The sequence below is a fragment of the Petromyzon marinus genome, chromosome 40 (genome assembly GCF_048934315.1).
Source record: "Petromyzon marinus isolate PM22_M1 ecotype Great Lakes invasive population chromosome 40, UKy_Petmar_22M1.pri1.0, whole genome shotgun sequence".
Classification (NCBI taxonomy): Eukaryota; Metazoa; Chordata; class Hyperoartia; order Petromyzontiformes; family Petromyzontidae; genus Petromyzon; species Petromyzon marinus.
The window spans coordinates 9,372,299-9,388,623 of record NC_133706.1 but is presented as its reverse complement, the minus strand read 5'-3'; the positions used below and the strand labels follow the sequence as shown (position 1 = coordinate 9,388,623).

At 51.4% G+C, this 16,325-nt stretch overlaps 1 protein-coding gene across 2 annotated transcripts; it reads right to left on the bottom strand.

The window, feature by feature from the left end:
- Positions 1 to 7,879: 7,879 nt before the first annotated feature.
- Positions 7,880 to 14,499, bottom strand: LOC116950791 (uncharacterized). Of its 2 annotated transcripts, XM_032968860.2 has the most exons (9): positions 14,389 to 14,499; positions 13,236 to 13,391; positions 12,660 to 12,818; positions 11,972 to 12,130; positions 11,263 to 11,418; positions 10,308 to 10,454; positions 9,384 to 9,539; positions 8,932 to 9,068; positions 7,880 to 8,081 (listed from the first exon to the last, which is right to left on the bottom strand). In XM_032968860.2, the coding sequence occupies exons 1-9, from the start codon at positions 14,453 to 14,455 to the stop codon at positions 8,070 to 8,072; spliced, it is 1,149 nt and encodes a 382-aa protein (XP_032824751.2). In that variant the 5' UTR covers positions 14,456 to 14,499; the 3' UTR covers positions 7,880 to 8,069. The 2 variants fall into 2 exon arrangements, with proteins under 2 accessions (XP_032824751.2, XP_075929218.1); XM_076073103.1 differs by lacking the exon at positions 11,263 to 11,418.
- Positions 14,500 to 16,325: the final 1,826 nt, after the last annotated feature.

The window sequence follows — 16,325 nt, the reverse complement described above, 5'->3', positions numbered from 1 at the left end:
AGTGACTTTACCGAAAGAACCAAAGAGTATGGATTCCTGCAGTCGCGAAAGCTTCAAATCAAGATTGGACTCTTTATTGCTTGCGAATCTCGGCGTGGAGAGGACGTTGGGACACTCGGAGCCAGGCAGAGATATGGGGTGGCTTCTCATCTGAAATGGAGCAGAACCCCCCCCCCCCACAATACTCGGTGTTGCGTTGCACGATCAATGCGGACAGGGGAATTGCAGTCCCTTCAAAAGACGACATTGGCGAGCGTGCTGCAGGGAAAGCGGAGCGGTGTTTGTGTGTGTATGTGTGTGCATGTGCGTGTGTATGTTTGTGTGGGAGCGGTAGTGTAGCAGTTAGCACGCTGCGCTATGAACCTGGCGACTCGGGTTCGATTCCCGCTCACGGTCAACACCCAGTGACGATTATCTGAACCGGTCCTGGGCCTCCCCTAGGTCGACTCAGCCTCAAATTAGTACCTGGTGCGGTGTGTAAACATCGCCACTACGGAGACAAAGGCGGTCGGGCGTGGTGCTGACCACCCACCCCCTCGTGTACCATTCCGGCCTTCCATAGGTGCTCGCTAACAGCACTTGCCCCTACAGTCTGTCAAGGCTATACGGGGGATCTTTGTCTTTATCTTTGTGTGGATGTGTGTGTGCGTTCGGAGGAATGACTGTGTAGAGATCGATGTTCGTCTCAAGGAATGGAAGTCGATGCAGCGGTGATGCAGCGGTGATGAGGCCCTCGCGGGGCCGGCGGTGGCGGCGTGTCGATTGCCGGGCTTGAGAGTGCAGCGGCGGTCCCGGCGATGATGATGATGATGCGGATCACCCCAGCGAGGTGTCCGCGGTTGTGCTGCGCATAGCGGGGAGCAACGGTGCAGCGTGGTGACACCCGAGTTCGATTCCCCACTCACGGCCGACACGAGCGACGGGATTCATCTGTTCGCCGTCCGTCTCCCGCACCTCTGATCAGCACGGTTGGCTTACCCACGGTGCGAAAGAAGTTCTACATACATACCTGAGCGTGCGGTTGGGGCAGACGATGGGTCCCGTGCCGTTACCGGTCGACAGGCAGGGGGGCCACGGCGCTGTCCCATTCACTTGGGCCCTCGGAGCTGCACGGGGTGGATACATGGAGGGGGGGGGGGGGTCAGCTTACCCATAATGCCATGGGCAGGCTGCTTGGCTCTGACGTCGACTACAGAAGGGAGGAAATATCAGAATCTTCTGACTATCTATGGGACATTTCTTGCCAGTATCAAAACTATGAAAGCTAAAATAGGCTTTAAACTTTCTGGCAATAAAACAGGTGTTAAAGGTATGGTTCAGGGTTGAAAGCGATGTAACACTTTTTCAGAAGTAACCTGGCCACAAATGAAAGCTCACGAAGTGGCTTATCGTGTGGAAATGTAATGCAGCCAAATACTCGAAACGCATATTCATTCTCAATGTGAAGGAAGAACCCGAGAAAAATCCACAATCCATGCGACCACGGGGAGAACACGCAAACTCCAAATATACATGGCATCAGGGTTAGAATCGAACGCACGACTTCCTGTATAATAGACGAGGTAGTTAACCATCTGAGTACCATGGCACTCTATGGAGAGCCCTGGCCCCAAGTGCTCTTAAAGGCGACACAAGGGGGTGGTGTTGGTGGTGTGTTGATCTTAGTCTGTGGTGGTGGTGAGAGAGTGTGGGGTGAGTGCGTGAGTGGCCTTCACACTGCGGGGGGGGGGGGGGGGGGCGAGATGTTAACTTCCTCGCCTGCTATGCATGAGGTCGTGGATTCGATGATTTTCACCCTGATACCTCTATATTTGGAGTTTGTATGTTCTCCCACGTGGTGATAAGACACTTCATTGAGCTATCATTTGTGGCCAGGTCTCAACTGAAAATTAGCTCAGATAGCTCAGTGGGCCTCACCTGGTAAAATTAAATAAATAGAATACAAAAGAAAAAGATATATCTGTCGTTTTTGGTTTATACACCTTGAGCCGGCGCCATGCACGCGCGACCGCACGTGGTCCGGCAGCACCGCTGCCCTCCGGGGCAGTCGGCGTCTCTTGAGCAGCCCCTGGTGCAGCTGCCTAGGGGCGGTGGCTGAGGACATTCGCCGGCCTCTGCTGTCACCACTGTCGGTAGAGACACAGCAGGAAGCGGGGTGGGGGGTTATGAGGATGATGATCCACCAGCCATCTGACGGATAGGACGGGGAGGCGCCGTTGCGATCGACGCGTTTGCTTCGTTTTAAAAACCAGGTTCTGAGAAATGCTCTGGACGGCTTTTGATTTGTTTTTGGGTAGCCTGTTGGAATGCATCTCTGGCTCCTAAAGAGGCCTCCAACGTGGGAGGCGAAACGTCGCGAAGGAGAAAGGGACTCGGCACGGCTATCGCGAAAGAGCGTAGCCTTGAAGAGCACACCTCATTAATCGTGTCGTGAAAATCTCAAACTAAATTTTTTTTTTCATTTTACCAGGTAAGTCCCACTGAGCTATACACAGCTCCTTTTCAGAAGCGACCTTGCCACAAATGATAGTTCAACGAAATGTTGTATGACGTGGAAATGTATCGCAACCAAATACTCTAAACGCATATATTTTTTTTAAACGTAGATGGAAAAACCGGGAGGAAAAAAATCCACACGACCACGGGGAGAAGTTGCAAACTTCCAAATATATGCGGGGCCTGCGGGATCGAACCCACGATCTCCTGTAAACCAGGCGAGGCAAATTGACATCTCGCCACGACGGCGGCCCTGCATCATTCACCAGCGGCAACCAGCGCGTTCAGGAGCTGGATGCAAATTTCGAGGTCTGATGGGGCGCGACTAAGGACGAGCACCCAGGCAGTCGTGTAGACTCTCAGTGGCTGTCATCTTAGCCAGGTTGAGAACTCAACGAGACCAGGTTGAACGATTCTGGCCTTCAGAGAGTGACCGCGAGTCACCAAAAATTGACAAAATAAGTTTAGTTTAACACGTGGGAGGCTTTCGCGACCAATATTATTCATAATGAAGGTTTTTGGGGTTCGATCGCGTTATTTATAAATGTGTCGTAACCCTCCGCCACCCGACACGGCCAATCAGCAAAAAAGTGTCACGTTGACGAAAGACAAATAATTCACTACTTTAGCCCACCGGCGTGTTGAAGAGTGAATCCACGACATTTACAGTTTGAGTACGACGTTTCGCTGGTAATTGCATCCAGCATCATCGGGCAATTCGCCAGAATGGTAAAGCCCTCACTTGCTCAGGGTCTTAAATAGAGCAGCAGCAGGGTGACGTCATCATTTAACTCATTTAACTCAGAAGTTTAAAAATATATTTCTATAGTACGGCAAACGATGAAGCAAATTTTGCATCGGCACAAAAACAGCGCATGGGGAAAATCGAAAATTTTGCACAAACATAAAGCGACGATGAACAACAAATCCCCTGTAGCGCGAGGAGACTTGGGCAGTTGATGACAGACTAACCACGAGTACACTCACCACTGCATATCTGTCAAGCCCTTATCAGTGCCCTACCTTATCAGACCAATTGAGACCTTATTGGTCACCCCATGCCCCTTATAAATCTCAACGTTCGTCCTACAAATTCCCATCACAAGAGACAAACACGAACACATAGACAAAAAAATGTTGCCCGTATTGAAATGGCTGTGCGCCGTATGGACCTGAAAACTCAATTTCCCTGTACAAGAATACGGGGTAAACCGTATGGGTTGGCAGCTGTGCCTATGTACCCATATGCTCCACATTTATAAGACACTTCCGCAAAGTAAAACGCACACCGAAGTTGTATCCGGCGTCGATTAAGTTTGACAAATCTGGTCTCACGAACAAACACACATCTACCTGATTATAAGACGCACGTACTCCCAATGTTTGTTGCTTTAAAATACGGGGGGAAAGTGCGCCATATATTCAGGAAATTACGGTAGGTGTTAGCTTATTTAAAATAGGCGTCGATATTTGTCTAATTACGACCGTACCCTTTTGTCAAGTGTGGTCCAGATGTCTTGTGACCCCCAATTGACCCCCAATTGACCCCCCACCCCCGAATATTTGTTTTCGTTTACACATTCATTCCGGTTTTAAATCAAACTTAATTTTTAAAAATGTACGCTTCAGAGAATGTAATGGGGGTCACAAGACATAGGGACCACCCTTTAGGTGCTGTATGTCGAACTTCTTTCGTACCGTACGGTACGAGGTGCGGATGGGGAGGTGGGGGAGAAGACAATTAAAATAAGCGCAGAGATGCCAACCTGACACCGCGTGGAGGCACACGAGGGCATCCGAGACGTTGCAACACTTCTTGGCTGGAGGGCAGCCGCTGTCGTTGACGCATCTGTGGGTGGGCAGCAGCAGCAGCAGGGCAGCGGGTGTGGACCCAGGGCAGCGCCCTGGCCGCACGGACGTGTCTGGAGAGAGAGAGGAAGGGGGGGGGATTCCACATTCCAATGGCAGGGACGAGTTTGCCCATAGGACAAGCACTTGTGAACTCCTCACAAAGTGGTATATATTTTATCGACCCCCTAAGCATGATGGGCTGAGTCAACACCGCCCCCACCCCACCCCCAACCAGGATTTTAACTCGCAAGTTGCCGATTGGGAGCCGCTCGCTTCATCACAACGAGCGCTCATGGATTCCTCCGAGCGCATAATTGAGAGTCTCATTGTCAACGGAGGCTGTTAGGGGAAGACTCAACCTGGCAGTAGGGCGCGCTGTCGGCAAGTTCTCCACGAGTCCGCACAGTCCCCGAAGCGATGGCACACCACACGCGCTGCTCCGCGAGCCCGGAATTCATATTCCTCACCACGACTAACACGAGCGGCGAGTGGCATATTTGCTGCTGCGCAGGAGGCGCGGTACGCATATGAAACGATGCTGACATCTTAACCCTGTCCTTACTAACCCTCACCCCCGTTTCACCAATTCGCACCGACCAGCGGGGAGGGGAAGTATGGTCAAATAACCTCTGCAAACAACACGGCTGGGGGAGGTTTTCATCCACCCACCCCCGCCATGTGCAGCCTTGGGCTTTGTAGGCGCTAGCTAACAGCGCTTGCCCCAAATCTGTTCAAGCTGTAGGGGGTGATCGTTGTCTTTGGTGTGGTGCTGCAGAGGTTTCGCGGTTCGAAACCAACAAGACGCCCCGGTTAATAGTAACGTTCCGACTTGTCCCTAATGGACAACTGTGAAAAAGAGCTTCATAGCTCATCGGATTCCTCCTGCAGTCTAAATTAATATTCCAATTCCGAATACTGCGCGGGTTTATTCGTCATGAAGTGCGCGCCGCCTCTCGTGGTGCCCGAGTCGCGATTGGGGAAACGTAGCGAGTCGCCATCCCCATCCACCACCCTTTTGTAGAACAAAAACTCAATCTTCGTAAGACCGCCGTGAAAAACGAAGTTGTGTGTGTGTGTGTGGGGGGGGTTGTATAGGCCCTTTTTCCACAATTAATATCAATAAAATATTTGCCGATATATTGTTTTTTTAAGTGGCCGAAATACTGAATGAAAACACGCAATCGGAGAATCGCCAGGTTGCCAAAGTACGATTTACCCTGACCTAATTTTGACAGTTCACAAACACGCCCAGGGTCAGAGGTCACAGACCGAACCCGCATATACAGGGGGGGATGGAAGTGATGAGCGGATATAAAAATAATTATAGTCGACGAGTGTGGCGCCATCACATCTATCCCTCTATTTAAGGAACGAAACAGGAGGATTTCTCCACAAATCTGGCTGCTGCCCGCCTGATGCCGGTTGTAATTACTGGCGAAACGTCGTACACTCAGATTGTAAATGCTGTGGATTTGCTCTCCAATACACCGGCGTGCTGTACTAGTGACGAACTGGCCACGTTCTGTTTACGTGACAATCCTTACTAGTTGGCCGCGTCGGGTGGTGGCGGGTTTAACGACACATTGATATTTACACGATCTAACCTGTGTTATGGATGATATTGGTCGAAAGCCTACCACGTGTTCAACTGGGCGAGTGTATGCGAGACAGTGGTGGTGGGTGCGTTGATTAGTGCGTGAATGATTGAGTCGAGATGTGGGTGCAGCGGGTAGCGCGCTGCGCTACGAACCCGGCCAACCCGGGTTCGATTCCCGTTCACGGCCAACAGCGGTGACAATCATCCCAATCGGTCCTAACACCTACCCTCGATCGACGCAGCCTTATAAATGGAGTAACTTGGTGCGATGGGTGAACAGTCACTAAAAAGACAAAGGTGGCCCGGGCATGGCCACCCACATCCTCGTGTGCCGTTGCAGGCCTTCGTAGACGCTCGTTTACAGCACTTGGCCCGACCAGTCTGTTAAGGCTACCCGGGGGACCTTTGTCTTTGTAGGCAATAGCTCACCCAAGTGGCAGGCACCGCATCACCATCCCCCTCCGATACGCCGCTTCTCGCGCAATTATCAATCGTTTCCTTCCACCACGCCTCGTGTCCACCCAGCACGCGCGGCTTGCTACCCTTCTTAACCCCTTGTTCCCCAAGGGGTTAGCCTTACCCGACACCATGGCCGTGCGCTTTCATCATGGAGCACGCCGAAATATTGCACTTCCGATTAGCACGGATTGGCAACGTACGGCCAATCAACATCTACGACGCACCACACATTGCTGTAACGGTTAAAGCACACGGGTTCAACCTCCCGAGCAATTTGCCGCCATCCCAACACGATGCAAGGTTATTAAATGCCTCGCACGCCCACCCAGATTCATGAAGTTGGGTACTGGTTACTCGATTTGGTCATGGCGAGGCAACACGCGTGGGTATACTGCTACCTCTCGAGACGTCCGGCTAGCACGAGTAGGCCAAACATCCTCGGCGCGCTCGCGAGTGGAAGGAGGCACGAACGAGCCGTTGCAGGGCTGCGCCTTTACCCTTGAAATGGTCTCAACCCACCCATTGTGCAGGACGGCATTCGTTGAATAAAAAAAGCGACAGATTGTAATTATAATTGAATGAGCATAGTCGACTAAAGGTTCAACAGCTTCCAAAAATTTACATTGCACGTGGTTGCAAAAATAACATTTTAGGCCATAAACAATATTGCGAGGGATCATGGAGGTAGCTTCTCGCGTTGACATGGTGGTGGCGTTACCACTTCATTTGTGCTGGAAAAACTCCGTTCACAGCCTGTTATTAGTCTTCCACACAAGTCTAATAACGAGGATCCCCCCCACACGTGTATTATATAACTAACGGTGTTATGCTTATAATATTAACTCGCTACATTGTTTGAGGTTTTCCTCGGAGACTGGAATTTGGCCACAAAATGGGCTTGCTGGTTGAGCAACCGCCACACGTCCACAGCAGCGCCTCATTTTCAAGTTCACAAGAGGCAGAAACCACCCCCTTCCCCCCCCCCAAAAAAAAAACCCCAAGGGTCTTAAGGGTCTTACCATTGAGCTGTGCCGACACTGGCAGTACCAGCATCGCACCGCCCAGTACCAGCAAGAGGGTCACAGCCTGCAGCCGCATGCCTGGCGCCATGGAGACTTCGTAGCCACCGTTGTGGATCAAAAGCAGCCACCGACTCGGGGTTTTTATACGGTGGCGAGTAAAGGAGATGTTGGCCAACGGCACCGATTGGGGAAAGCGTCACTTTCTAAAAAAAGCGTCGTAAGTGGTACGTCCTGCAGAGTTTTATTTTTATAAAACTTTTAGAAAATGGTTTCGTAATGGAAAGTTAGGGTTGCAGTTTGTGCAATGATTTTGTTTGGCGTACAACTATAATCAAGCTTTTTTTGGCTCCGTGGAAACTGAGCTCATCCACCTAAAGCAGCAGTTTCAGCTGGGGGGGGGGGGGCCTTCAAATCAGAGCATCTCGGATGCAGCACGATGAGCAGACGCACACAATTTTTTTAAAAGTTACCTTTTATTTATTTGAATAAGCATTTCGTGACACGACTTGGAAGCGTCCTTCCCTGACAAACTAAAAGCCATCATAGCTTGCACATACAATAAAGCCACTTTGAACACAAACACTGCAGGCGAGACAGGTCACGGGGTCGCGCAGGCTCGAGGCCCCACACATTGCAGACCCAGCTCAAGGCGCCAGCTGTAACAGAACAAAAAAAAAACAGGTTGAGAGACACCAGCACCATTTATTAATAAAAAAATTGGTTCTGAACTCCCAAGCCTCAATACCAAAGGAGGTTCCTGCACTAAGATTAAATTGCACAATTGAGAGCTTAGGATGCTAGGGAAGCGTGTAGTCTTCAGAACTGCCCCCCCCCTCCCCCCCTCCATAATTACCTTTCAGCCAAGGTTTAGGTCATTCCAAAAGCTACGCAATCCACCACATACCTTACCCCATCATCTAAAAAAAAAGGTTCGTGCCTTACCTCGGCATGAAAACACCATGCCCAGCAGATTGGACACCCGATGCAGCGTTTGCGCAATTTTGCCAAGGCAGGTACAAAAATATTTTCATACCAACATGGAAAAAGATTAAACTTCCCCACACCCAACGAAGGCTAACAGTGCCCGTCGAATACCGGGCATGTGTGTCTACCCAGAGGGCACGAGTGGGATTCTCACGAATGCTGCCATTGGCTTGTGGGCTGTCAACTATAAAAGATGACAATTCCACCCCGCCACAGCAGATGGGGGGGGGGGGGGGGGTACTGGCAAGGGACATAACGAGCGGAGTGGGGGGGGGGGGGCACGCCGAGCTTTGCCAAGTCGAGATGCTCATCTCTTGGCAGCTTGGTAGTCAGACTGATATACTTTTTACTTGGTCACCTGCTGGAGCCGAGAGTGCACTCACACCGCACGTAGAAAAACGGTACAAAAATGGGGAGGGGTGTGACCGAGTCCCGGATTTGGGCCCACGACCAAAGCTGTGCCGGCTCGGAGCTCTGATCTCTAAGTCGCCAGGTCAGGGGTCAAGGGGGGTGAGCATTGACCTGTGGCATCAGGCAGCCGAGCGAACAGCCCGATTCGCAGCACTTGAGTGGCTGGCTGCAGTCGTCATCCGCCTGGCACTCGCGATAGCAAACGGTGGTGTCCGGAATCCGTGCCTTAGGACATGAACCCGGCCTCACTGCAGCAGCAATGGGGAGGGGGGGGGGGGTGTAGATCCACAATTAGCAGGACTTGGAGGCCAACACGGGTAAAAAAAACTGGGGCGGTGCAGTCCTTAAGATTGCTGCACCGTTAACGCTGGCAACCAAGTTCAATTCCCATCCATGGCTAACACCAGGGTGTAAGTGAAGGTTCCCTGTCCAGGAGCGTGCCAAACAAATTCAGTCATGTCCCACCCACTATGGACCACTAGCAAAAATTAAAAAAAATCCTGGTTTCCCCACGACTCCAAATCCCCCACCCACATCAACCTGCCGTCCCCCCCCCCGGCCACCTTCACGAGGCGCGAGACATCTGCTGCCGCACGGGACGTCGCAGCACTTGAGCTCGTCGGAGCAGTCATCGTCGGAGCGGCACTGCTGGTCGAAGCGCAGGCATTGGAGGGCGATGGGACTGGCGAAGGGGCAAGCGCCCGCCTTGGGCACGCTCACTGAACGTCGTTTGTGCCGGTCGGTGTCGGGGGGGGGGGGGGGGGGGGAAGAGGTGCGAAATGGTCATAAACAGGTCCAAGCTAAATATTATACAAAAAAAAAGGTTCTTCACTCAAGCATTTATTCTTCAAGGTCAGCTTTGTCCGATTTGGATTAGATGCGGTTGAGGCCAACTTTATTCCAGACGTGGAGGGACAGCAATCTCGGGTCATCCCTCGCAGCAGCGGCTTTTGGATGGCCATCAAAACTAAATTTGGGCACTGCATTGCGCTTCTGCGGCCGTCCGAAATGTTCTTCCTTCAGAAGAAGGAGTGAAGAAGCGACTAGAGCTATGCGCTTTTAACTTATTATAGATTTAAAAACTAATTTCTGTTAGAATTGCTCCCAGTTTTGTTTGCGATTCTTTGCCCCGCACATCCGAGTCGCATGGTTAGTTACATAGTGCAAAGAGGGGGGGGGGGGGGGTCAACATTACATGCCACAACTCTTGCATCGATTTGGAACATTAACTTTTAAGAGCGAGAGTAGAAAAACCACACCTTTAACAAAATTCAATGCCGCAAGCGTATTGGTAGCGGTCTCATAAAAAGGGGTTTTCCAGGCCGTGTCATTCGGCACAACGCCCGCCAGTACGGCCGGGGAGATCACTTTTCAATTAAAATAAAAATGAAACACCCGGGATGGGGGGGGGGGAAAGGCGAATAATTCATTAGCCCAAAGCGTGTGTGGATGGAGAGGGAGAAATGCGCACGTGCTAGGTGTTGTACCTGGCCCGATGCAGCGCCTCTCACAGCCCATGTTGCAGCACTTGAGGTCGCACGGGCAGTCATTGTCGCTTAAGCAGTTGACAATTGGTTTTCCACAGCGGATGACGGACGTGTCCACAAAGGGGCATACACCCTTCTTCACGATTTCTGGAGATATGGGACCCCCACGGAAATAGACATCATTTATTCAGACAAGACTCCATTTTGGCAAAACCACGCCTCATCACTGGTAGCCTCGATATGTCAACCACAGCATCTTTGTAGCCCTGCACCAACTACCAAGAAATAGAACAAGTACCAAATCATAATTTTCGAGTATCAGCAATTTAGTTACTGGGTGTGCCAGTTGCACACCTAGAAGTGTCCCATTGCAACGCTACAAAGCGAGAAGGGGGGGGGGGTCAAAACGAAAGCCACAAAATAGGCTCCTAAAAGTTGAGAAAAAAACTACTTTGGGTGGCCGCGTGGGACCGATTTCCGACCAAATGACCGACGAGAACCGGTGCTCAAACGTAAATCCAGGGTAGGCGGCCCAGCAACAAAGCAGAGGTCACCGCGGCTCATCATCCAACAGGTGACGCGACTCCCAAAACGCACCTCAAAAAGAGGCGTCGCTTCGCTGTGGGTTTTTATCGGCTGATAACGGAGGGCTCAAGAACAAGGAAGTAGTGGGCCCAGGGGATTTCGATCTTAGTCAAAGTGAAGGCAATGGCTATCTTCGCTTCCAACCCCCATGACCATCCCCTTCCATGCTGGTCAGTCGCCAAGAATAGCCCTCCCCCCCTCCATGCATCAACGAACAATGCAATTTGCAATAGCAAGGAGCCAAGCATTCTGCTAATGGAGCAAGAGGGGACAGGAGCTTTGGAGCCAAGTATGGTCCTTAGTGGGGGGGGGGGGTCCCCTCTGGTGCCCCCCTTCCTTCAGGGAGGCGGCAGAGGAGAGCGAGAGTCACCACGAGGCGCGTCGATGCAGTGCCGTCCACATAGGGCGGTGCAGCACTTCTGGGTGCACGGGCACTGGTTGTCGTCAAAGCACCGGTCCCTGGCTTCGACGCACAAGATGCTTCGCGTGTTCACGAACGGACAGACGCCCACCTTGGGCACAGTGCCTGCGCGACAGCACCAACAAGCGCGCGCACACACCGCGAACTCTGAAGCAAAGCAAAGCCAGGCGCTGGCAGGACGCGGCATCGCAGAAGAGGGTCAACCATCAACGGTCACAAAGAACGAGTGGCAGTCACGGAATGGAAGTGCGTTATATATATATAAAAAAGACGTTGGCCTGGAGATGAACTGGCCGCTTGTCCGAGAGACTGAGCGGTTTACGAAATCACGCAATTGTCATCGTCAGGGTGGTACATTTGGTTCGTGTTGCAACTCAAAAACGTTGTCCAGGACCAACGCACCTGTCACAGTACAGGGGAGGGAGGTGTGGGGGAGGGGGCAAAGACAAACCCTGCGAGCGAAAACCATCAATTGGCACGCCATGGCTTATGGGGAGAAGTTTTTCGGGCTTCCTGCCCCACCAATGGGAACCGCAAGCAGCAAGACGAAAGTTTACATGGGTAGGGAAGATGACAATATATCTAACATGGAATAAGGCCAGGGAAAGGGTGGGCAGGCAGACGGCATCTAGCAGTGGCGTGACCATGATGCGCGTACCAGGCATGGGTGGCGTGCACTGCCTGCCACGGCGCGTGAAGCAGCACTTGCGGCATTGGGGGCAGTGGACATCGTTGGAGCACTGGTCCAACTCGGAAGAGGACACCACCGAGACGTTGGTGATGCTCACGGGCGGGCACTGGCCAACCTTCACCACGCCTGGTGGGAGACGAGGTACAGGGGTCAACCACAGGAGGGGTGGTGGGGGCGGAAATTCGTCAAAGGAGCCACAGGGTGGGGGCCCACCATTCTCGCTATTCAAGGTCCGAAATATCGGACCACACGTGGCAAAGAAGGCCAAATAGACCACTGAACGCTTCCTAAAGCCACAACCTCATGACCAACAAAAATGGCCAAACCTATTCATGGTCAATCTATTCTTACCCAAGCCAAAGTCCATGCACCTCAATAAAACGTTTATTCATCCACAGCGTAGGACGCGTGGCGAGGGTTTCGTAGCGGATTACATTTTCAGTTCAACTCGACTCTGAGCGTCACACAGCATGTGGCATGGCTTGCACAACCAAGAGTCGTGTGCAAGCCTGCAACGCGCGCATTCATATTTGCTCGACAGAACGTAAATGGAGTGAATGCGGACTAAACGACAGTATTGTGATGGGCTGATGGGGGCAGGTCACGGAGAACGGAAGTACTTCAATGCACCCCCCCCCCCCCCCGCACCACCCACCAAGTAGAGGATTCACACAGCTGCGTCCGCAATGGACGTCGCAACATTTCTGGTCACACGGGCAGTCGCGGTCCGTGATGCAGCGCATCTCCGCGTTGGCCAGGCACAGCAAGTGGACCCGGGGCATGAAGGGGCACAGGCCCGGCTTGCCACGTAGCACTGCAGCAGAGGTCGACGGTGCTCGTGTCAGCGCACAACGTAGAAATTAGTTTTAGTTGCCACACAAATAAAACCCAACGCGAGTTAAATTTGACCCAGCGATTGGATTTCCAGTCCAATATTGAAAATCAGCACGTGTTTCAGCAAGCAACTGCTGCACCGGTTTAAAACTTATGGGTGTCGTCATCAGCAGTCGGGCCTGTACAAAGACTCTGGCACATGTTACCCCAAAAAAGGCCATCTAAAAGAGCCGCTGATAAAAGCAAATGCTCAAACGGTGCCGTTGTGGCAGAATCGTGCACCAATGCAAAAAGTATTTTGACCGCCCACGGAGCAGCCCAACAACGTAACCGTTGGATCCCGTGGTCAGATTATGGCCAATGGACGGACACGTCACCTGGTTGCCTGCAACCTCACCTGTAGCCACGAGCACCTCGGTGGGGGTTATGCACACGTGGCCGCATCCATTGCTGCAGCATCTCTGATCGCCGAGGCATTGAGAGTCGTCGCCGCATTCCTCGACGCACGCGACCTTCTGGCCAGCAAAATCAGGACAAAGGCCAAGCTTCTGGGCTAATAGCAGACACGTACACACACGGCCCTGCCGAGTTAACATTTTAACTTACAATTTTTTTTTATATCCAGGGCAAGGCCCCACTGGGATATATATAGCGCTTTCATTTATGGTTACAAATGATCACTCAAAGTGGCTTATGTGGACATTTATAGCAGCCTAAACACTGCCACCCGGCTAAATCAAGTTAATTACTGGGATGTAGCCGGGGTGGCAGGTACACTCATGGCCTGTAATCCAGCACTCTGGAGGTAGCTGTCAAGGTTTGGTGGACCACACACACGGTTGTGCAGCTCCTCCTACACCACCTCCCAAGGTGGTGTAGACTAGACTCGTTGCGTACATCGAATGCTCTGGTTTCCTTCCACATGTAAACACTCAACTTAGCTCACACGTATATAGAGGACTGCGCTGGCTCACCGCCTGGCTCTGTGGTTCCTCCCCGTGCCTCGCTTTCGCTCCCCTTCGGAGTACTAGCGAACCGTGTGGTGGTACGCTTAGATCATTCGTTGTCTGGAACGCTTCTATGCGGCCTTGGGAGCAAGGATTATTCGGCGCAAGGAACCGACATTGAATAAAAGCATGCCCCCCCCCCCCCCCCCCCCATCTACAAGTTCCACATCATTAGCTATTGCACACCATATTCCTAGCGGCACGACAGTATCATAAGAGCATAAGGCTGGACGCGGCGTTCCAAAATAATGGAAACAAAAGATTTTTCTAAAAAAAAAAGGTCGATGTTATGTTACCAGGTATATCCCAGAGCTAAGTAGCTATTCTTTTCAGAAGCAAACCTGGCCACAAATGATGGCTCAACGAAGTGGCTTAAATCACGTGAAAATGTATAGCAGCCAAACAAACACGAAATGCCGAGGGGAAACCACCGAGGGCCTGGAGAAAAAGCCGCGCGAAACAAACACAGCCTGTACACACGCACACAATTACAGCGGGACTCGAAACGTTGCGAGGGTGGAGGAGAGGGAAATGAGCCCTCACCTGCCGAGTACTCGGCCAGCACCAGGAACATGGCCAGCAGAGCGCGGGTTACAACAAAATTCTTCATCTTATGAGACGAGCCAAGGCCAGTTGTGCTTGCGTGGCGCTTAAATTTGATTCACCCCCCCCCCCACCGCGTGCCTCCACCCCGTGCCTCCCCCCGACGTCTCCCCCCCCTCTCCCCCGCTAATTGGACTCGAGCGGTAACTAATTGGTCGTCCCGAGTAATTTGGAACTGATCCCGCGGTCGTTGGGACTGATGATTGTGAGTGGATGCGCGATGCTGATTGTGGGTGATCAGATCAGCTCGTTGTACAGCAGATGTTGGCTGGATTGATGCATCGTGGCACCGTGAGCTGGTGGCGACGATTTGGAGAGGGCCTTCATTCATCAGGGGATTCTATGTATGTATGTATGCATGCGTATTCCGTGCACGTGGAGTGTGTGTGTGTATGTGTGTATGCTTTTGGGGAGCGTTGGCGCAGTGGTTAGCACCACGCTGCGCTACGAACCCCAATTCCCGCTCACGGCCAACATCAGCGACGATTATCTGAGCCGGTCCTGGGCCTCCCCCTAGGTCGACTCAGCCACAAATGAGTACCTGGTGCGGTGTGTAAACATCGCCACTGGGGAGACAAAGGCGGTCGGGCGTGGTGCTGGCCACCCACCCCATGCGTACCCTACCGGCCTTAATAGGTGCTCGCGAACATCACTTGGCCCAACAGTCTGTTACAGGCTGTGGTTGGATCTTTGTCTTAGTCTTCTGTTTGTACGTGGTACTTCGTACGTAGCCAACCTTGCTAATCGGAGGTGCGGGGGAAGGACAACAAGCATTGATCATGACTGACGCTGATGATGATCTTTGGGAGTCTCTGACCTTCCTTTAGCACCTCTATCGCCATATCGGTCGCGAGCGGTCTAACGATATCGAGTAATCCATTATTGTCGATTTTTCGTAATCACAATACACGGTTCGAATCGATGTATTGAGATCTATGGACAATTGTATGCAAATTGTCTGGTTATGGTTACGTTTCGAAGAGTTGATCGAACAACAAAAATTGCAGAAAAAACTGTGATTAAAATCGAGACTTTTTCGGAATCGTGAATCAGTCTGTGCAGAGTTTTGAGTGTTTGTACCCTGGGTATATATGCGTGGCGGGTTTTCTCCGGGTTTTTCCGGTTTTTCATCCCACATGCAAAACACTAAATAAAAACACAGTGATTGGCCAAACATCCTAAAGCAGGACCCTCCCGAGAAGCAGTCTTGAGACTCTTTGAGGCTTTCTAAGATCAATACTAGCCATGTGTCGTTGTGATTTCATGTAATTGATTATGCATAACAATGTTATTATTATAGATGCACGTTAAGAGTTTCATTTAGGTTATTGCAAGGCACGATGAGTCATCTGTGCGAGTGTAAATACAGGGTATCCGCACAAGAGTAGAACAAAAAGAGCGCGGCATCTTTCATTGTTATTTTCCAAGTTTTAGATAATTAATATGGGGGTCACAAGACATCCGGGACACCATTCTAGTGCACGGCCCTTTGTAAATCCATTGCTGGATGAATGGTCGTGGGAGATGTTTAACCATACTTTACCACGCAGGTCATTGTGGGCTGTGAAGTTGGGGTAATGGGGTGGTGGAGGCGGAGGGAGGATCCTTAACGCAGTTCAAACGCCACGGCGCCACCGCTCCAGTAAATACAAAATAACCCGATCAGATTGCCAATTTAACAACTCTGCAACGGGAAACATTTAAAAATGTAATTCTCATCACATGCCATGAAGTTCAATGCAGTTTTCATTTCTTATTATCCGTTTTATCCCTGTGGCCCCTCTATTATTCTAGTTGCTATGACGAAGGGCCATTTCCCGAAACGTAGCTCGTTAATTACATATCCTTTTTAGGCCATACAGTGTTTTTTTTACGAA

Bases quoted from the DNA above. Each gene is read 5' to 3' on its own strand.
- LOC116950791 (XM_032968860.2), bottom strand. From the start codon at position 14,455: ATGAAGAATTTTGTTGTAACCCGCGCTCTGCTGGCCATGTTCCTGGTG. The intron at 13,392-14,388 runs GTGAGGGCTCAT...GTCTGCTATTAG, and splicing joins GCTGGCCGAGTACTCGGCAG to CCCAGAAGCTTGGCCTTTGT. The intron at 12,131-12,659 runs GTGGGTGGTGCG...GTCTCCCACCAG, and splicing joins CTGTGTGAATCCTCTACTTG to GCGTGGTGAAGGTTGGCCAG.